This window comes from Aquarana catesbeiana, linkage group LG05 (genome assembly GCF_042186555.1).
Source record: "Aquarana catesbeiana isolate 2022-GZ linkage group LG05, ASM4218655v1, whole genome shotgun sequence".
Taxonomy (NCBI): domain Eukaryota; kingdom Metazoa; phylum Chordata; class Amphibia; order Anura; family Ranidae; genus Aquarana; species Aquarana catesbeiana.
Window position 1 is genome coordinate 529,942,449 of NC_133328.1, and position 22,631 is coordinate 529,965,079.

At 43.7% G+C, this 22,631-nt stretch overlaps 1 protein-coding gene across 4 annotated transcripts in view; it reads left to right on the top strand.

The window, feature by feature from the left end:
• Window positions 1-22,631, top strand: part of LOC141145232 (NXPE family member 1-like) — a 216,022-nt gene that overhangs the window by 187,173 nt on the left and 6,218 nt on the right. For all 4 annotated transcript variants that reach the window (XM_073631739.1, XM_073631737.1, XM_073631741.1 and 1 more), the window contains one exon: window positions 14,366-14,584. In XM_073631739.1, coding sequence (XP_073487840.1) covers window positions 14,366-14,584 — 219 coding nt within the window. The remainder of the gene's footprint in view (window positions 1-14,365; window positions 14,585-22,631) is intronic.

A 22,631-nucleotide genomic window follows, 5' to 3' on the forward strand; every position in this document is an offset into this window, starting at 1 on the left:
GCAGGCTACAGGTGAAAAGTGGCACACTGCATCTGGCAGGAGGCTACGGGGGAAAAGTGGCACACTGCATCTGGCAGGAGACTACGGGTGAAAAGTGGCATACTGCATCTGGTTGCAAACTTTGGGTGGAAAGTGGCACACTGCATCTGGTGGCAGGCTATGTGTGGCAAATGGCACACTGCATCTGGTGGCAGGCTACAGGTGAAAAATTGCACACTGCATCTGGCGTCAGGCAACGGTGGCAAGTGATGCTGCATCTAGTGTCAGGCAACAGTGGCAAGTGACACGCTGCATCTGGCATCAAGCAAACGGTGACAAGGGACACGCTGTATCAAGTGGCAGGCAATGGGTCGCAAGTGGCACACTGCATCTGGTAACAGGCAATGGTGGCAAGAGACACGCTGCATCTGGTGGCAGGCACAGGTGGCAAGTGACAAGCTGCATCTGGGGGCAGGCGATGGTGGCAAGTGGCAAGTGGCATGCTGCATCTGGTAGCAAGTGACAAGCTCAAGGTTCCCACTGATTCTGCATTATGGTGAGTTGAACTATGTCATTATACAGTATCTCACAAAAGTGAGTACACCCCTCACATTTTTTATAAATATTTTATTATATCTTTTCATGTGACAACACTGAAGAAATGACACTTTGCTACAATGTAAAGTAGTGAGTGTACAGCTTGTATAACAGTGTAGATTTGCTGTCCCCTCAAAATAACTCAACACACGGCCATTAATGTCTAAACCGCTGGCAACAAAAGTGAGCACGCCCCTAAGTGAAAATGTCCAAATTGGCCCAATTAGCTATTTTCCCTCCCCGGTGTCATGTGACTCTTTAGTGTTACAAGATCTCAAGTGTGAATGGGGAGCAGGTGTGTTAAATTTGGTGTTATCGCTCTCACTCTCTCATACTGGTCACTGGAAGTTGAACATGGCACCCTATGGCAAAGAACTCTGAGGATCTGAAAAAAAGAATTGTTGCTCTACATAAAGATGGCCTAGGCCAGTGATGGTGAACCTTGGCACCCCAGATGTTTTGGAAGTACATTTCCCATGATGCTCATGCACTCTTCAGTGTAGTTGAGCATCATTGGAAATGTAGTTCTAAAACATCTGGGGTGCCAAGGTTTGCCATCACTGGCCTAGGCTATAAGAAGATTGCCAAGACCCTGAAACTGAGCTGCAGAACAGTGGCCAAGACCATACAGCAGTTTAGCAGGACAGGTTCCACTCAGAACAGACCTTGCCATGGTCGACCAAAGAAGCTGAATGCACATGCTCAGCGTCATATCCAGAGGTTGTGTTTGGGAAATAGATGTATGAGTGCTGCCAGCATTGCTGCAGAGGTTGAAGGGGTGGGTGGTCAGCCTGTCAGTGCTCAGACCATATGCCACACAGTGCATCAAATTGGTCTGCATGGCTGTTGTCCCAGACAGGGGCGGATCCGGGGGGGCAATGGGGCAATTGCCCCTTCCGAGAATGAGGGTGAGTGAGAGAGCTGGCGGGTAGATCCGCAGGTGAGAGAGCCGGCGGGCAGCTCCGTAGGTGAGAGAGCCAGTGGGCGGCTCCGTGGATGAGAGAGCCACCAGGCGGCTCCGTAGGTGAGAGAGCCGGCGGCCGGCTCCGCGGAAGAGAGACAGCGGGCTGGCCCAGCGGCTCAGTTGGTGAGCGGGAAGGTGAGAGCGCGGATGAGCAACTGTGCGGCTCGATCTGTGAGCGGGCTGCTGGCCAATCAGGGAGCCGACAGGCGGGGGAGCAGAGAGAAGACATCATCTCTCACCGCCCGGCGCCCGCCCTGCATCCCTGCAGTTCCCCCTCACCGTACAGGCAGCTGTGGCAGCAGAGAGATTACATCATCTCTCTGCTGCCTGACTGGTAATCTGCTGCCTGACTCTGGGACACAAGAGACCACCTTAGCAGGAAAGTGACAGAGCAAGTGACTGTCAATCCGCAACGTGTGGCATGTGACGTGACAATCTGCATCTGGTGACAGGCGACATGGGAAATGACAATCTGCATCTGGTGACAGGTGATGTGGCAAGTGACAATCCGCATTTGGTGGCAGGTGAAGTGGCAAGTGACATGGCAAGTGACAATCCGCATTTGGTGGCAGGCGACGTGGTAAGTGACAATCTGCATCTGGTGACAGGTGACATGGCAAGTGACATGGCAAGTGACAATCTGCATTTGGTGGCAAGCGACATGGCAAGTGACAATCTGCATTTGGTGACAGTTGACGTGGCAAGTGACATGGCAAGTGACAATCTGCATCTATTGACAGGTGACGTGGTAAGTGACATGGCAAGTGACAATCCGCATTTGGTGGCAGGCGACGTGGCAAGTGACAATCTGCATCTGGTGACAGGTGACATGGCAAGTGATAATCTGCATCTGGTGACAGGTGACGTGGCAAGTGACAATCCGCAACGTGTGGCAGGCGACGGGGCAAGGGACAATCTGCATCTGGTGACAGGCGACGTGGCAAGTGGCAATCTGCATCTGGTGACAGGTGACGTGGCAAGTGACAATCCGCATTTGGTGGCAGGCGACGTGGCAAGTGTCATTCTGCATCTGGTGACAGGCAACGTGGCAAGTGACATGGCAAGTGACAATCCACATTTGGTGGCAGGCGATGTGGCAAGTGACAATCTGCATCTGGTGACAGGTGACGTGGCAAGTGACACACTCGGGGCTCCCACTGATTCTGCATTATGGTGAGTTAAACGATTTATTTTTTTATAACAATGTAATAATAGTAATAATGTGCTTCAATCATCCTGACACCATAACAACTATGGTGCTGTGATGATTGAAGCGCCAACACCAGCCATTTCCCCGATAGATTTACCCCCAAAAAATATATTTTCTGGCAGTGCCCCTCCCGAGACTAGACTCGACTAGACTAGACTAGACTAGAATCCGCCCCTGGTCCCAGAGGGAAGACTCTTCTTAAGATGATGTTCGCCAGCCACGCGCAATTGCAGGCACAAGAGCCAGAACAGTGATGTGTGTGTGTATGTGTGTAAACACATCAATCCCCATTCTGTCAAGAGAGGAGAGACAGATCGTCTGTTCCTACTAAGTAGGAACAGCGATCTATCTCCTCCTCTAGTCAGTCCGATCCCCATACAGTTAGAAACACACAGGAGGGAACACATTTTACCCCTTGATCGCACCCTAGTGTTAACCCCTTCCCTGCCAGTGACATTTACACAGTAATCAGTGAATTTTTATAGTACTGATCGTTGTATAAATGTCAGTGGTCCCAAAAATGTGTCAAAAGTGTCTGATCTGTCCACCGCTAAAAATCGCAGATCGCCGCCATTACTAGTAAAAATAAAATAAATAATAAAAATGCCATAAATCTATTCCCTATTTGTAGATGCTATAACATTTGCACAAACTATTCAATATACACTTATTGCGATTTTTTTTTTAATCAAAAATATGGAGAAGAATATATATCTGCCTAAACTGATGAAGAAATTTAGTTTTTTTTTATTTGTTTTTGGGATATTTAATATAGCAAAAAGTATAAAATATTGTTTTTTTTTTCAAAATTGTCGCTCTTCTTTTTGTTTATAGCGCAAAATATAAACACCACAGAGGTGATCAAATACCACCAAAAGAAAGTTCTATTTGTGGGAAAAAAAGGACGTCAATTTTGTTTGCGTACAGTGTCGCACGACCGCGAAATTGTCAGTTAAAGTGACGCAGTGCCGTATCGCAAAAAATGGCCTGGTCATTAAGGGGGAAATTCCTCCGGTCCTTAAATAGTTAAGTTAGGCTCAGACCAAGCAATCAAACCAATTTTTTTTATAGGTACAAGGAAGCATGGGTTTTGTTTAACCACATCACTTAAGCCCTCCCCACTGTTATGCCCCGTACACACGGTCGGACATTGATCGGACATTCCGACAACAAAATCCATGCATTTTTTCCGACGGATGTTGGCTCAAACTTGTTTTGCATACACACGGTCGCACAAAGTTGTCGGAATTTCTGATCGCCAAGAACGCGGTAACGTACACCACGTATGATGAGACTAGAAGAGGCCAGTACAGAACCAAGCGCGGCACCCTTTGGGCTCCTTTTGCTAATCTCGTGTTAGTAAAAGTTTGGTGAGAGACGATTTGCACTTTTTCAGACTCGTGGTTTTCAGATCGTTTTCTACTGTTCAGTTTGTGCTTGTGGGTTTGTATCTGCTCTTCAGTGCGTGCAGTCAGTTCATATTGGAATTTTCTGTGCGATCTTGTCCGCTCGTTGCTATTTTTCAGGTCGCTTTTCACAGGCCTTGCTGTTCTTCAGTGCGTTCTGTTACTGCGTTCTGAGCAGCCGACCGTTTTCTAGCCATTTTGCGTATACGTACTCCTCGTAGAGTTCGTGCTGTGCGGGGGCTTGGTGTTGGGGTCCTTACCTTGACACAAGTCCAGTCCATGAACAGGGTGGGGAGGAGTTCATGGACCAAGAATTGGTTGCTTCAGCGTGACCAGTTCTCTCATATGCCTTTGCTCCGTGAGATCCGTGAGAATAATCCTGATGATTTCAGGAACTTTTTCCGGATGACGGACCCCGTATTTCACCGTTTGTTGGCTTTGCTGACCCTCTATATTAGCAGGCAGGATACCTGCATGAGGCAAGCCATCACTCCGGAGCAGACGCTAGTCGCCATCCTGCGGTACTTGGCGACGGGGAGAAGCCTGCAGGACCTCAAGTTCTCGACAGGCATCTCCCCCAGGCTCTGGGGATCATTATCCCGGAGACCTGTTCTGCCATCATCCAGGTCCTGCAGAAGGACTATATTAAGGTAAGATTTATCCTTTAACATCACATTTTATTGTATTTAATGTTTGCTAATATATTGCATTTCTTTCCTCATTCCCTAATTACCATGATTGTAATATGCTGTGAATGTCCCCTTTGTCCTCATGCATGCTGGATTTTTATGTAATTATTTTTTTTGTCCTTCATACATATTTGCCTTCACTTACCTCCCCAGCATGGTCTCCTGGCCCTATATTCACCTCATGTGGTCACTTAACAATTTATTTTGTCAGCTCCATAGTAGTGCTTTACCCCAAACACCCCCTAAAATGTGTAAAAATGTGATTTGTGCTTTAAATTCAGGCAGAGTGCCAGAGGCTTTATTTTTTGGGTCCCCAAACCATTTGGAACCCTCCCTCCCCCCAACTGCTAAGTCAGCTGATACCAATTCTCTATCTATCCTCAATCATCTATCTGCTGACTTTGCTAAACCCATACACACTATACCCATCTCTTTTGTGGTCAGATTTATGGATGAATTCCCCAAAGCATGTGATGAAGGACCTAGTGCTACAGTACCTCAATATACAGGGTGACTCTGCAGGTACTCGATAGCAATTGTGCCAGCGTCCCCAGAATTAAGATTGTGAGTGCATAGAGTCTAGGAATGTGACTTTGAAGGCACAATAGTATTAAACTACAAAAAAGTTAATTTGTTAGGGGTATTTTATTAGTAAAGTATAAAAAGACAATGGACAAACATGAATGTTTAAAAACAGATCAGGCTAGATATAAACCCTAATGTTAATACACCGTATGGATCCTATCCTGCAAGCTTATGTAACATTTGAGGAGATTATAAATGTATAAACAAATCACTTAATCAAGGTAGAGGAGAAATACTTCCCCTGAGCATTGAACAGTAGACAGTCACATAGTTATAACAGACAGGGTGCTGCAGGTTTGGTGATCCACGGTGAGATGTTCTCTAGTTACTCTACATGTTTCGCGTTGCACAGAACGCTTCCTCAGGAGCTAGAGATTCTAAATTAAAATACATAAAAGAGACAACAAACACTATCACAAAGACAGAAGATCAAAAAATGAATATGCTAAGCAAAATGTACATAGGAATTTCAATATTGAAAGTATAACCACTGCCAAGTATAATGGCTCATGGGACAGGCCCTATAAAAGATTATGGTCTCTAGCCGACACACAGTAAAACCCGATGGTCAGGGTCAACCAAAATAGGGGAAGCAGAGGATACATACTAAATTGGAAGATTTTGAATAATCTATATGTGTATATATGTAGGAAGTTATAAATAATAAGACCAGGGGCAAAAAAAAAAGAGGGAGAGAGCAGAAAAATAGGAGGGGGGAGAGGAAGGAAGGAGATGGAATGGGGGAAGGGGGGAAGGATAAAGGGAGGGAGGAAGAGGAAAAAGAAAGGGGAAGGGGGGGGAAAGGGAGGGGGGGAGAGGAGGGAAAAGGGGGGCAAAAATAAAAAGGAAAGAGGAAGAAGAAAAAGGAGGGGGGATCAAAGAGAGGAAAAAAAAGGAAAAAACAAAAAAAGGGGGGGGAGAGGGGAGGAAGGGGAGAGAGAGGGGAACGAGGAAAAAAGAAAGAAGGAGAAGAAAGGGAAAAGAAGGAAACATATATAAGGTATATAGGGAAACGTAGTTCACTTACCAATTGAGTATGGTAAGGTTACAGAGAACTGCCAATTGTAATTATATACAGATGATCGCAATTCGATCACTAGTAACAGATGTCTAAAATGAATTGGAGACAGCAGCCGGCCACAACCTGGAACCTCTCAGGGAAATGTAGCATCAGGTATCCATGAAAGGGAAAGCAAGGGCTTTATCATTGTAATGCTGGTATATGGAAAAAGAAAAGGGGGAATAAACAATCACATTGATGTTGCCAAGTGTTGCAGTCAAAAAAGGCTGCATACATGAAAGAGAGTATAATAATATATAATAATAATAATATTATAATCAGAGAGTATAAATAAGAGTAACATAACCTTACCCTAAAATAGTTGAGAGGAAGCACAGAGATGCGCCGTCCGATCTAACAGAGACCGGTGCTGTGACCGCATAAAGATAGAGAGCGTAGCGTGTTCCGGCCCCACTGCGGGCCACCTTGCATGTGCCGCACCACGTCGCCCTCACGTAGGAACGACGTAGCATCGGGAGGATTCCACGCATGCGCCGAGGGGTGGCGCGAGGGGGGGACGGGGCCAGGCGAGTACGCAAGCAGCAAAGGCGGAGGTTAGGGGAAGGGAGTCCTCGTATCTCTGACAGTCGCCGCACATCCGGTCAAAAGGTCGGACCGGATGTGCGGCGCTGAGCAGCGGAACTCATCGAGGCAAGGACCATGCAAAACAGGAGGAGACCAACACTAAGGGAAAGTCCCTGAGACATCAACCTGGCAGGGAAAGGAGACAAAAATGTATATACAATAAACATATAGCTTATAACATTATTATATGGTTGTGACATCCCATACGGGGACAGGAGACACAAATAAGCAATATCAGTAACTTATAACATTTCAAAGGGGGGGGGGGGGAACATATGAGTACATCGATCTGGAAGTTTGAAAAAAATTAATTAAAATATAATGTGTCATATCATGTCATCAACAATTATTTTCATTTCATAAACATTTCTTATGGCAAGGCTACTGCGTGCTAGAGGGGCTTTGCGTGGGCCACAAACATAGGCTCACAGGAAGGGTCTGTATGAATGGGATTCATTCAAACCCGGTGCCCTAGTGGCGTTTAAACGCTCGATCCATAGGGTCTCTTTTTGTAATATGAATTTGTCCCATTCACCACCTCTGGGGTTTTGGGGGACGACGGCCAGAACAGCAAAAGAAATAGAGGACGATCAAGTAAGGGGAGTTGGGACTTTATCATCCCGGATTCAGTAGAACAAAAAGGGAATGTGGGACTTTAAATGAGGTGGTAGACTTGGTGTAGAAAACGTGGTCAATTTTATTGGAATAAAAATTATATAAAAAAAATATATAATGCATATAGATGATAAACATCATATGGAAAAGCATAATGAAATATTCTCATAGTGTACATATGCATACTCGATTCAAATTGCTAAGTAATAGTAAATTTCATATACAGAGATCAATAACTAAGTAACATCGTAATAACGTATGCATAGAGTAATAACATCATATGGGTAAATGTATACATGAAAAACACTAGGTGCATATAAATAGCATAATCAATTAGCCTGACAGCTGGCAGCCAAAGGAATAATAGAAAAATTATGTGTAACATATCTTGATACGGAGTTGATAGGCATGTAACTACATCCTTAATGCCCGACGCGTTTCTGTGTGAGATACACTTCTTCAGGGGCGGATGTGGTGGGGTATCTACAAAAATTGTATAAATTATAAAAATTAATTCTAATGTAAGTAAGTACAGCGGGTAAAAAACTGATAGTGTGGTATGCCCTGGGTACTTACATGCCCGTGCGTAGCGACGGTATGCAGAATAGGCAAAACCGGAGCCGTGGGAATGGTCCGTCCCGGGAGCTGAGGTGATGGAACACCCCATGTCCAAGGATTAGCACATGCAGAAACCCCCAGAAACACAGGCCTCTTGTGATGAAGGTATGAACAGTGATGGAATCCAAGAATGTGAATGAGACCTAGTAATAAAATGAAAATATATATAAGGAGGTGACCAATGGTGGTAGTGGTGAAAAACTAAAGAATATGTGTATGTGTGGTATGTAAGGCCGGTGGTGGTATGGACCACCGCATCACCAAGGATGGGTGACTAGTGAAAAACAGGAAAGGAGGGAAACGGAAACAACGTGTGCTAAGAGGTGCTGTCCATGGGACACCTCTGTGTTTACCTAATGTGCGAGTGCTAATGGGAAAGGCTTCCAAAAAGTGAGCGTGCTGCCTGTGTATGAAAGGAGGAGACCTGCGGTGGAGAAAGGCTATATGCGCGTCCGAGGAGGGGGGGCCATCACCAGCGTCACGCACACGACAGGAAGAAAGAGGTGGGAGCCTGGGCACGCATGGCACATCGTCGCACGTACCCTGACGCCGAGAACCCCACTGTCGGCCAGATGGAAACAACAGGCTGCTCCGCTGTGGCGCCAAAAAATGATGACACCTCACACGTGAGGCCGCTGGGCGTGGCGCCGATGCGCTGTGGACGCCCGCCCACCACCCCAAGGGGGGGGGGGGAGGGCGAGCGTGCAGAGCGCATCGCAGCTCCCGGGAACAAGACAAAAAACCCGGCCCGGAGTGGCAGTATCTGCACAATCCGCCGTGAACTAAGGCATGATACAGTACTGGCGCCAACTGAAAAGCATGGATAGATGTTGTCTCGCCACGTGTACAACATCTACACGTGGATGGCAGGGGAACACTGCCAACCAAAGTCAAACACCTCCATCCCTATTTCAAAAACAATCAAGTAAGGGGAGTTGGGACTTTATCATCCCGGATTCAGTAGAACAAAAAGGGAACGTGGGACTTTAAATGAGGTGGTAGACTTGGTGTAGAAAACGTGGTCAATTTTATTGGAATAAAAATTATATAAAAAAAATATATAATGCATATAGATGATAAACATCATATGGAAAAGCATAATGAAATATTCTCATAGTGTACATATGCATACTCGATTCAAATTGCTAAGTAATAGTAAATTTCATATACAGAGATCAATAACTAAGTAACATCGTAATAACGTATGCATAGAGTAATAACATCATATGGGTAAATGTATACATGAAAAACACTAGGTGCATATAAATAGCATAATCAATTAGCCTGACAGCTGGCAGCCAAAGGAATAATAGAAAAATTATTTGTAAATGTTTAAAAACAGATCAGGCTAGATATAAACCCTAATGTTAATACACCGTATGGATCCTATCCTGCAAGCTTATGTAACATTTGAGGAGATTATAAATGTATAAACAAATCACTTAATCAAGGTAGAGGAGAAATACTTCCCCTGAGCATTGAACAGTAGACAGTCACATAGTTATAACAGACAGGGTGCTGCAGGTTTGGTGATCCACGGTGAGATGTTCTCTAGTTACTCTACATGTTTCGCGTTGCACAGAACGCTTCCTCAGGAGCTAGAGATTCTAAATTAAAATACATAAAAGAGACAACAAACACTATCACAAAGACAGAAGATCAAAAAATGAATATGCTAAGCAAAATGTACATAGGAATTTCAATATTGAAAGTATAACCACTGCCAAGTATAATGGCTCATGGGACAGGCCCTATAAAAGATTATGGTCTCTAGCCGACACACAGTAAAACCCGATGGTCAGGGTCAACCAAAATAGGGGAAGCAGAGGATACATACTAAATTGGAAGATTTTGAATAATCTATATGTGTATATATGTAGGAAGTTATAAATAATAAGACCAGGGGCAAAAAAAAAAGAGGGAGAGAGCAGAAAAATAGGAGGGGGGAGAGGAAGGAAGGAGATGGAATGGGGGAAGGGGGGAAGGATAAAGGGAGGGAGGAAGAGGAAAAAGAAAGGGGAAGGGGGGGGAAAGGGAGGGGGGGAGAGGAGGGAAAAGGGGGGCAAAAATAAAAAGGAAAGAGGAAGAAGAAAAAGGAGGGGGGATCAAAGAGAGGAAAAAAAAGGAAAAAACAAAAAAAGGGGGGGGGAGAGGGGAGGAAGGGGAGAGAGAGGGGAACGAGGAAAAAAGAAAGAAGGAGAAGAAAGGGAAAAGAAGGAAACATATATAAGGTATATAGGGAAACGTAGTTCACTTACCAATTGAGTATGGTAAGGTTACAGAGAACTGCCAATTGTAATTATATACAGATGATCGCAATTCGATCACTAGTAACAGATGTCTAAAATGAATTGGAGACAGCAGCCGGCCACAACCTGGAACCTCTCAGGGAAATGTAGCATCAGGTATCCATGAAAGGGAAACCAAGGGCTTTATCATTGTAATGCTGGTATATGGAAAAAGAAAAGGGGGAATAAACAATCACATTGATGTTGCCAAGTGTTGCAGTCAAAAAAGGCTGCATACATGAAAGAGAGTATAATAATATATAATAATAATAATATTATAATCAGAGAGTATAAATAAGAGTAACATAACCTTACCCTAAAATAGTTGAGAGGAAGCACAGAGATGCGCCGTCCGATCTAACAGAGACCGGTGCTGTGACCGCATAAAGATAGACACCAATGCGTCCCTATATTTGGTGACTCCGGCCGGAAACAAGCGGCTCCGAAGAGCGTAGCGTGTTTTCCGGCCCCACTGCGGGCCACCTCGCATGTGCCGCACCACGTCGCCCTCACGTAGGAACGACGCAGCATCGGGAGGATTCCGCGCATGCGCCGAGGGGTGGCGCGAGGGGGGGATGGGGCCAGGCGAGTACGCAAGCAGCAAAGGCGGAGGTTAGGGGAAGGGAGTCCCCGTATCTCTGACAGTCGCCGCACATCCGGTCAAAAGGTCGGACCGGATGTGCGGCGCTGAGCAGCGGAACTCATCGAGGCAAGGACCATGCAAAACAGGAGGAGACCAACACTAAGGGAAAGTCCCTGAGACATCAACCTGGCAGGGAAAGGAGACAAAAATGTATATACAATAAACATATAGCTTATAACATTATTATATGGTTGTGACATCCCATACGGGGACAGGAGACACAAATAAGCAATATCAGTAACTTATAACATTTCAAAGGGGGGGGGGGAACATATGAGTACATCGATCTGGAAGTTTGAAAAAAATTAATTAAAACATAATGTGTCATATCATGTCATCAACAATTATTTTCATTTCATAAACATTTCTTATGGCAAGGCTACTGCGTGCTAGAGGGGCTTTGCGTGGGCCACAAACATAGGCTCACAGGAAGGGTCTGTATGAATGGGATTCATTCAAACCCGGTGCCCTAGTGGCGTTTAAACGCTCGATCCATAGGGTCTCTTTTTGTAATATGAATTTGTCCCATTCACCACCTCTGGGGTTTTGGGGGACGATGGCCAGAACAGCAAAAGAAATAGAGGACGTATTGAAACGGTGGTATAAGTCGAGATGTCTGCTCACCGGAGTGAGCATCTTCCCGTTCCCTGAGTAGTAAATATGGTCATTGATTCTTTGCCTCAACTGTCTGACCGTCTTCCCCACATAGAAAACCCCACAGGTGCACTTCATCAAGTAGACTACCCCTTGGGTGTAGCATGTAGCTGCAAATTTTGGATGGTAGATTTCGCCATTAGGCAGTGAAATAGGATATTCAGAAGATATCCACGGACAGAAGGAACAGCTGCCACAGGGCGCTGTGCCCCTTGATAGCTGTGGGGCAATAGGGTTGTAGGTTTTATACTGACTAGATACTAGTCTGTCCTTCAGAGAAGTTGCCCGTCTATAGACTATTTCAGGGTGTATGTTAACATATTTCTTTAAAATAGGGTCTTCTGTCAAGAAATGCCAGTGTTTTTTCAGGATATTGTTAATGTCATGATGATGGGAAGAAAATTGAGTAATCAAACTAACCGTGGATTTTTGTGGTTGGGTTTTTTTCACATACAGAAGGTCAGTCCGTGATTTGCCCTTGGCCTTATTAAAGGCCTTGCGTAGGAGGGACCGACTGTAACCTCTAGCCAGGAGTCGTAACCTGAGTAGGTTGGACTGGTGTTTAAAATCCGTCATTTTTGTATAATTTCGGCGAAGACGAAGATACTGTGCATACGGTATGCTTCTAATGAGGGGGGGAGGATGTGCACTTGTCGCATGTAGCAGTGTGTTTCCTGCTGTGGCTTTCCTAAATAAATTTGTAGATAGGGTGTTGTTACCGTCCCTGTAGATCTCGAGATCCAGAAAATTGACAGTATCGGCATGACAATAGTATGTAAATTTTAGATTGAATTGGTTGACATTCAGCATTTGTATACATTTTTCCAGGGTCTTTTTTGTGCCTGTCCAAATGATAAAAATGTCATCTATGTAGCGTTTCCAGATCAAAATTTGATCTAGATATTCTGAATACTGGTCTCGAGAGAACAGGTGACGTTCCCACCCCCCCCAGGTACAGATTGGTGTAGCCAGGGGCACAGCAAGTTTAAGTTTATCTTGGTCTCATCAGACCACAGGACATGGTTCCAATAATCCATGTCCTTAGTCTGCTTGCTTTCATCAAACTGTTTGCAGGCTTTCTTTGCATCATCTTTAGAAGAGGCTTCCTTCTGGGACGACAGCCTTGCAGACCAATTTGATGCAGCGTGCAGTGTATGGTCTGAGCACTGACAGGCTGACCCCCTACTCCTTCAACCTCTGCAGCAATGCTGGCAGTACTCATATGTCTATTTCCCAAAGACAACCTCTGGATATGGCGCTGAGCACGTGCACTCATCTTCTTTGGTCGACCATGGCGAGGCCTGTTCTGAGTGGAACCTGTCCTGTTAAACCACTGTATGGTCTTGGCCACCATTCTGCAGCTCAGTTTCAGGGTCTTGGCAATCTTCTTATAGCCTAGGCCAGTGATGGCGAACCTTGGCACTCCAGATGTTTTGGAACTACATTTCCTATGATGTTCAATTACACTGCAGAGTACATGAGCATCATGAGAAATGTAGTTCCAAAACATCAGGGGTGCCAAGGTTCGCCATCACTGGCCTAGGCTATAAGAAGATTGCCAAGACCCTGAAACTGAGCTGCAGAACGGTGGCCAAGACCATACAGTGGTTTAACAGGACAGGTTCCACTCAGAACAGGCCTCCCCATGGTCGACCAAAGAAGATGAGTGCACATGCTCAGCGCCATATCCAGAGGTTGTCTTGAGTTATTTTGAGGGGACAGCAAATTTACTGTTATACAAGCTGTACACTCACTACTTTACATTATAGCAAAGTGTCATTTTTTCAGTGTTGTCACATGAAAAGATATACAATATTAACAAAAAATGCAAGGGGTGTACTCACATTTTTGAGATACTGTACATATGTCTTTGTAACAATAAATACTATATAACCATTCTAGAGAATGCTGGAGGGAATTAGCAAATCAATGTAACCATTTACATGTATTGGTTACATTCATTTTTTAATGCCCTCTATGTTCCTCAACCCATAATAAGAGAACATTTATTCAGAAGAGAAAATTCTTTCAATTATCAATTTGCACAGAATGAATGTACATGCAGACCCACTGGACACATTGCAAATTATTATAAACTGTATCTGAAAGAAAATAGGTTTTGCTGAGCTCTCCATGGGAACCCTGCTTTGTGTGTTTGCCTTGTAATACATATTATATTTGTTTAACAAATATTGTACATTGTATACAGTATATGTAAAAAAATAAAAACCAGTATAGTTTTTCTCTCATTCATCTGACACTTTTGCATAATATTACATCTGCGTGTTACAACAAGTGCCTAACATATCCATGTTTTGTTCTAGTCACTTTTTGTTGAGATGAAAAAATTGATCTCAGATGCAAATGGTCTCTATAATTTAATGGTTGTGCAACAAATTTATATAGCTGTGGTACAATTCAAAAGTAATGGTTATATTATTAATGCAAATACTTCTATTATATTTTTGTCAGATTCAAGTTTAGAGGCAAAAGAGAAATGCAAAACAGGAGGGAAATTAGAATACCCCAGTGGATATGTTATGAACAATATTTGGTACCCAAAGACTTGCAACATGCTGACCTACCATGAAGTAGAAGAAAGAAATGCTTGCATGAAGGGAAGGTTTTTCTACATGTTTGGGGACTCAACCATGCATCAGTGGATATATATTTTTGAAACTAAGTTGAAAAGTAAGTATTGCTACTTGCTAGTATGAAACTATGATTCATTTGTTTAAATCTACCTCTAAATCAGAATAAACGTTGAGGGTGTACCCAGAGGCGGCTCTCTAATTAGGCGAAATAGGCGGTGGCCTCAGGCCTCGCAGTCATAGGGGCCTCGCACAGCTGGCTAGTTTACCTAATTAGAGAGCCGCCCCTTCCAGCAGCAGAGATCTCCGCCATCACACAGTCCTGTATCCCCTCACTTTGCTACAGGGAGAGATACGGGCTGCGAGTGAGACCTGTGATCGGAGCTCCGGATCACAGACAGGGAGGGAGAGCCGCTCAGTAGAGCCTGCTCTGACAGATCTCCCCCCTCCCCCTGCTGCCCGCACAGCCAGACAGAAGAGGAGAGAGAGCTTCTGCTCCTCCTCCTCCCGCCCTCTCCTCCTGTGTCTTCCCTGCCCACTCTCCTCGCTCTGCTCTGCCTCAGAGAAGGGGATGTGTGGGCGGGAAGATTCAAGCTGAAGCCCAGCAAAGAGAAAAGGACAAGAGGAGTCTGATCCATCCATCCATCCATCCATCCAGTCCCTCCTGCCTCCCAGTGAGTACACTGATGTAGGGGATGCTCTTCCTTCCCTTTCGTCTCCACCCCCTTCTCTTTCTTTCTTTCCTTCTATTTATCTATCTATCTATCTATCTATCTATCTATCTATCTATCTATCTATCTATCTATCTATCTATCTATCTATCTATCTATCTATCTATCGTTCTTTCTTTCTTTCTTTCTTTCTTTCTTTCTTTCTTTCTTTCTTTCTTTCTTTCGTTCCTTCCATCTTTCTTTCTTTCTTTCGTTCCTTCCATCTTTCTTTCTTTCTTTCTTTCTTTCTTTCTTTCTTTCTTTCTTTCTTTCTTTCTTTCTTTCTTTCTTTCGTTCCTTCCATCTTTCTTTCTTTCTTTCTTTCTTTCGTTCCTTCCATCTTTCTTTCTTTCTTTCGTTCCTTCCATCTTTCTTTCTTTCTTTCGTTCCTTCCATCTTTCTTTCTTTCTTTCTTTCTTTCTTTCGTTCCTTCCATCTTTCTTTCTTTCTTTCGTTCCATCTTTTTTTCTCTTTCTTTCTCCTTCCTTCCTTCCTTCCTTCCTTCCTTCCTTCCTTCCTTCCTTCCTTCCTTCCTTCCTTCCTTCCTTCCTTCCTTCCTTCTTCACCCATCCCCCTTTTATTTCTCTCTTTGTGACAGCCTACCAGAATAGGTAGGATCTGTGAGAGCAGCTTCCCTATATTTTTATTATGCCCACTCACCTACCCCCTGTACTGTCCACTCCCCTATACTGTACCCTCCTAATACAGTTCATTTTCATCCCTTGAATTTTTTTTCCCATTATGGGAGTGAGTGGGGCCTCATGTCTAAGTTTTGCCTAAGGCCTCACAAAGTCTAGAGCCGCCTCTGGGTGTACCTAGCCACATTCTCAGTTGAGTTTGTAAATAAAGGACAGACAAGAATGCTCCTTCTTGCTTCTCCAGGCTATGAACACATATGTACATATTCTTACTGTAACTGTGGCCATGCTATGGACAATAAAGAAGAAGCCTGGTCAAAATCTAACTAAACCTAAACCTGTTCCCACACCCATTCTAAGCCCTATGTTACCTACCCTGTAAAGGAAAGATGTGTATACTTACCTAATCTAAGGGTGCTCCAGTCCAATCACATGATTGAAATCCCAGCCCTGGCTTCACTTTAGAGGAGGGACTGCTGCCATAACAACAATATTCCTCTTCAAACAGCCGACGTATAACAACAGCGGGCGGTCCACAAGTGGTTAACGTATATACATGTTCTAAACAAGTAGTAAATTCACTAATAATTTATCCCCTATCCTTACTAAATTCCAACTTAAGAGCATGGCATGGACTAAGTTGCCATTATCGATGGTAGGTCGAGCAAACCTTATAAAAATGTTCTGGGCCCCTCAATTATTATATATTTTTCACAACTCACCGATATGGATACCTCTCAAATGGTTCAAAAAAATAGAATCAATTTTTCGAAGGTTATTATGGAAAGGAAAAAATCCCAGGATTAGACTATCAATTCTCCAGAGAGAAAGGGATGTGGGGCGGATTGGCGATACCTCAGCCTAGACTTTACTTCATAGCCGCCCAGCTTCAGCAATTTGCTGGCTGAGGAGTTGTGAACTGGGTGGACATTATACAGGCCCTACTGCTAAGTAAAGCTCTCACTACAACCTCCTGGCCCAGTTGGAATCTGGGGCCTTTGTTCATACCTATAAGAGCCCAACAATGGCACTCATGAATAGAGTTTGGAAGGAAATGAGGAGTATAATGAAATATGAAGGTGCCTCGGAGTATTCACCACTTTGGGGGAATAAGCAATATAAAGAACTTGGTAAACTGGAGGGATTCAAAAGTTGGCGCTCTAAGAACCTCCAATAAATAACACAGTTGTACTCACATAATACTCTACGCTCCTTTCAGGATTTACAAGAATCTTTTCATTTACCCCATCATAGTTTTTTTTAAATACTTACAACTAAGACACGCAGTCCAATCTCAGTTTAAAGGGCAAAAGAAAGAGATAAAACCAATGCCACTTATAACTTTATTAGCATGGATTATTGAAAAAAAAGGCTTGATCTCATCTCTATATGCTTCAACTTACGAGATCATATCGAGATCAGGGTGTTTGCCCGGGCAGAAGAGGGTGGGAGCTCGATATAGGGGACATTTCAGATGCTACTTGGCAAACAATATTAGAAAGGGTACCCCTAGTTTCATTATCACCAGCACAATGTCTGACCCAATTATTTATAATATACAGGGTATATAGAACACCGGTCAAACTATTTAAGTGGGGTAGGCGTGATTCCCCGGACTGTCCAATACAATTAACAAAACCTTTAATACATATATCCATAGGGACCCTAAAATATGCCTGCTGGGCTACCTTGATGTAGAACTTATGCCCCATGAGATTCTGATACTAGTTAGCGGACTACTGTTTATGGCACGAAAGCTAATTGCCCTAAGGTGGATATCTCTGAGTGCACCTTCTTTTGAGGAATGGCGCCTTCAGGTAAACAACAATATTCTGAAGGAACAACAGATCTATTGTAACAGAGGCATACCCAATTACCTGTACAAACTGTGGAAACCATGGATTTCGGTTCCACGGTTAGCCCCATCCTCACTGTCTTTTGCTGATCCTTAGAAGGATGGGCAAGCATAATTATGGATAGTAAAAATGGTACCAGATGGAATATGGAGGTAGAGGGTAAAATCAGCGGGTAGAGAAGAAACTACTGACTTAAGCAGCCGGCAGAGGTAACTTTTACATAGGTACAGATACCTAGAATACTACAGTGGGCAGGAAATGGAACGTCTTCTGACTTGCTTGTGGTGGGGTGTGTTTTTTTATTTTTTTGTTTTTATTTTTTTATTTTTTTTTTTGTATGTTTATGATTATGATGTTATTATTTGTGGTTAAATACTTGTTATGTGGATTAGAGAATATATGTAAGAAAAAGATAGAAAAATTCAGAATTTGCCATGGATTGACCATATGTAAGGTATTAGAAATAAGGAATTTATGGACAAACTGTATAAGTGATAAGTACTATATCCAATAATAATGTATTTTGGTTTGTAATGATGAAACATTTATAATAAAGGACTAATATAAAAAAAAACAAAAAACAAACAAACAGTATATGCACTTTAAAACAAGCTCTCACGGGCCACTGTAGCTGAAGACACTGTGGAGTAATTGATCATTAGCGATGGACCAAATATACCTGGGTTTGGTTCAGGGTGGGTTTGCAGAATGTTGCGGTGCCGAATCCAAACCCTATTGAAGTCAAAGGAAGCTGAATCTTGGAAAAACGTATTGCGTATTTTCTAAGGAAAAAAGAATGGAAATATTCAGTTTGGTAGGAGCAATGATTTTATTAATGTTTAAAGTGAAATATTAAATGCACATGTAGCAGGGAGCTGTCTATCTTACCTGCAGTATCAAAAGACACTGCAACATTGTTTCCCTCTAGTGTCAGCTAAGACTCTGTGTCATCACATCCTGCCAATAGAGTGATTGAGTGACCAGGAAGCAAAGCATACAGGGAAATGTAGTTCCAGAACTCAAGTTTCACATTAAGATTAGACTGTATGGAACTACAAAAGACCAGCATGCTCTGAGAGCAGGAAAGGAGAGACTCCATTTTGATTTCCTGAGCAGAATTTAGACAGCACGAGGTGGAGGAAGAGATCAGACCTGAGGGAGAGATGCTGTCTCTCAGGTGATTTTGCCATGCGATTTAGGCATTTGCCGCCAGTCGGGACATCAAGCCTGAGAGGGGGGGTCCCAGGTGCACATCCAGATGCACCTGCACCGATTATGAAGCATTCCAGTGTGAGGTGACCAATCGGGTCGCTAGGAGAGCCTGCTGTTCCAGGACGTTCGTTGAGAGTGCTTTTGCCCATTTGCAGGAAACAGAGACACTGCACCACAGAAGAAGTTAAATGGACACCGTATACAGACGTCATTGCTGTTAGTCATTTTGCTGACACTTGTAGTGCCACAGGGCTAAATGATAAGGCCATTCATTTTCAGGGACACTGTATACAGACACCATTGTCCTTTCACCTTGCTGAGAAAGATCCTGCCTTCTTCATTTGATAATCCGGGCCAGTTGTGGTGTTTGGCCCTGCTATTCAGGAGTTTAAGTGCACCAACAAAAGTGGCTAGCTGAAGACACACAGTTTTATCTGTTCTTCAAAAGGACTGAAGCTACTAGTGCCATACGGACCCGCACATACTGTACATATTCAGGGTTCTGTATATGCAGTGGGTGTGTGGAACAGTTTATCTATGAAGTTAAGCCATTACATGTTGATTTGAATAAAGTGTTTAACCACTTGCCTACCAGGCACTTACACCCCCTTGCTGCCCAAGCCATTTTTCAGCTTTCAGCGCTGAAAACACTGTACCCAAACAAATTTTTTATCATTTTCTTCACACATATAGAGCTTTCTTTTGGTGGTATTTAATCACTACTGGGTTTTTTATTTTTTACAAAAAAAGACCAAAAATTTTGAAAAAAAAAATGTTTTTTACTTTTTTTCTGTCAGTAAATTTTGTAACTAAGTAATTTTTCACCTTCACTGATGTGCGCTGATGAGGTGGCACTGATAGGCTGAACTGGTGGGCATTGATGAGGTGGCACTTATGGGCACTGATGAGGTGGCACTGATGAGGAGGCACTAATATGCCGCACCTATGGGCACTGATAGGTGACACTGATGAGCACTGATAGGTGGCACTGATGGGCACTGTTGGGTGGCACTGGTGGCCACTAATAGACAGCACTGGTGGGCACTGATAGGCAGCACTGGTGGACACTGATAGGTGGCACGGATAGGCGGTACAGATGCACACTGATGGGCATTGATGGGTGGTACTGATGGGCGACACTGATGGGCATTGATCGACAGCAGTGATGGGCATTGATGGGCAGCACTGATAGGTGGCACTGATTGCCAGCACTAACTGGAATCGCTAATGGGCACTGATTGATAGGACTTGTGGGCAGCGGTGGGCACTGATTGCTGCCACTGGTGGGCACTGTAGGCTGGCATTGGTGGGCACTGTTTTGTGACACTGTATTTGTTGTAATCAGGGCACTGATGATCAGTTAAAGTTGGGCCTTTGGTGTCAGGGGACAGAAGAAAGAGGCCTGACACAAAGAGGTTCATTCCTCTGCTCTCCTCCTGCCTGGACTCAAAGCGCCAACCTGAGTAAAGGTAACCAATCTGATACGGATTGCCATATTGTGATTTATTTGCCATGTAAGTGTGCCTATGCTTTTGGGGTTATCCTTAGGTTTTGAATCTCCTGAAAGCAGCCTGAATATAGTATTGAGCTATAGCGGTCATCACCTCAGTTATTGCTCTCTCGTTGCATTACTTGAACATATATAATGTTACTGTTTGTTACTTTTCAACAGAAATATTGCAGTAAAGACAATTTCTGTGTTTTATCATAACATGTGTGTTTCTCATTGGTTTTTGCACTTACACTATTGCCAGGTGTGCCAGAGGGGGGTGAAACTGTTACTGGACTGAACAAACTCAAGCGGCTGCTTCGGGGGTAGCGCTACACACAATTCCTTTAACCACTTGCCTACTAGGCACTTTCACCCCCTTCCTGACCAGGCCAATTTTCGGATTTCAGCGCTCTCACGCTTGGAATGACAATTGTGCGGTCATGCAACACTGTACCAGTGTACAAACAAAATAAGACCAACAATTTTGAAAACAAAACTTTTTCTTTGTTTCTGTTATAACATTTTGAAAATAATTATTTTTTTTCTTCACTGATGTGCGCTGATGAGGTTGCACTGATGAGCACTGATGAGCACTGATGAGGCTGTACTGATGGGCGCTGATAAGCTGCACTGATGGGCACTGAGGCATTGATAAGGTTGCAGTGATAAGGCTGCAGCGATAAGGCGGCACTGATGGGCACTGATATGCTGCACTGATGGGCACTGATATGCTGCACTGATGGATACTGTTTGGCACTTATGGAGCTGCATGGATAATCAGGGCACTGATCAGTGTAAATGTCCCCTGTCACAGGAAAGCCGGTTATCGCCTTTCCTTTCCTCACACACTGACAGCGCCGAGGAAAGAAAATGCATTTGTTTACATGCAACGAGCTGTGATTGCACATAGCTGATCATATGGTAAAGGGCCGCTATGATTGGCCCTTTACCCTGATCTGTGATCAGCTCTATCTAAAGGACGCAGTGATCACAGAGCGTGACAGCTTTTTTGTTTTTTTCTTTCGCCACAGTAGGCGGGCCTCATTCATTATGGTTAAAAAGGATCTGCATCGCTGGACGACATGACTGGTGATGGATTTATATTGTGGGGCATTTTCAGGGATTTTTATCTTTTAATAAAGGACTTCGGGAAAATAGTGTCTTGGTTTACTATTTATGTATTGTTTTAGTGGATAAGCAAATTCACATGGTGTGGGGGCAGGAGGCTTCAAAATTCCAATTCACCCCTTCCAACAGTGAAAATTGGCAGTCTTCCAGTCTCCTATCTTCTAATGTAAACACAGAGAAGGTGTTCTGGGAGAGCTGAGCTGCAGTGAAAATTACTTTAGTGCTGCTTCTGCTGTAAACTTTGAGGATGAAGTGTTCCACAGTGCCTGCGGCAACAGAGGTCTGTGAAAGCTTTTTTTTATGGTGTATTTACTGCTTAAGTATGTATAAATACTTGAATGCCAGTAGCCTAGCTACAATTAAAGTACATAGAACTGTTTACTTAAAGGCTAACCTTTTCCCAAATGTTACATGTTAGACCTGTATTTAGGGTGTAACATGATGCAAATGGGACCCCCCCCCCCTCCAATTGCAATGCTTTGCAGGCTTAGTTGCAAAAAAATAACTGCACATTTTTTTCCTGCAAATATATATGCATCTATTATTTTTCCCTCCAAAAAAGTAGAAAAAAAAAGATATTATGGAGGTTGGCATTGCTGTCCTCTCCTTCTGAAAATACCGGTTAACAAGTTGTCATGCTGCTGCAATGACTTTAATAATTTTTTGCATTGTTGAATTGCAGATAAGAGGTTCTTGCTTTCTAATCTACAAGATTGTTCCAGGTTAGTTAGAAGGTTACAGTACTGAAGCTGGAGACAGATAAACTCTGTATTTCTCTTAGTGAAATTTTTAATCTGGGAATCAAATAGCAACTCAGCTCACCTTAGGTGTTAGATTATCAATGCTGATCAAGCTGGGGAAACTAAACTCCCGCAGTCACCAGGGAGAAAATGTGCAGGCTGCCAATGGTGCTCATCCGAAGCCATGCATGTATAAAATCAAAGACGTGCTGCCCTCCCATACAGCCAACCTAGTGTAAACGTAAAAATGGCCTCAGCCCATGAGTTTCAGCCACGTCCCCTGAGGTTTTTGCTCCACCCACCAAAGCTTCATAATAGGACCTATGATTAATTTCTGGTGGGTGAAGCAAAACATCAGGGGCGTGGCTTTG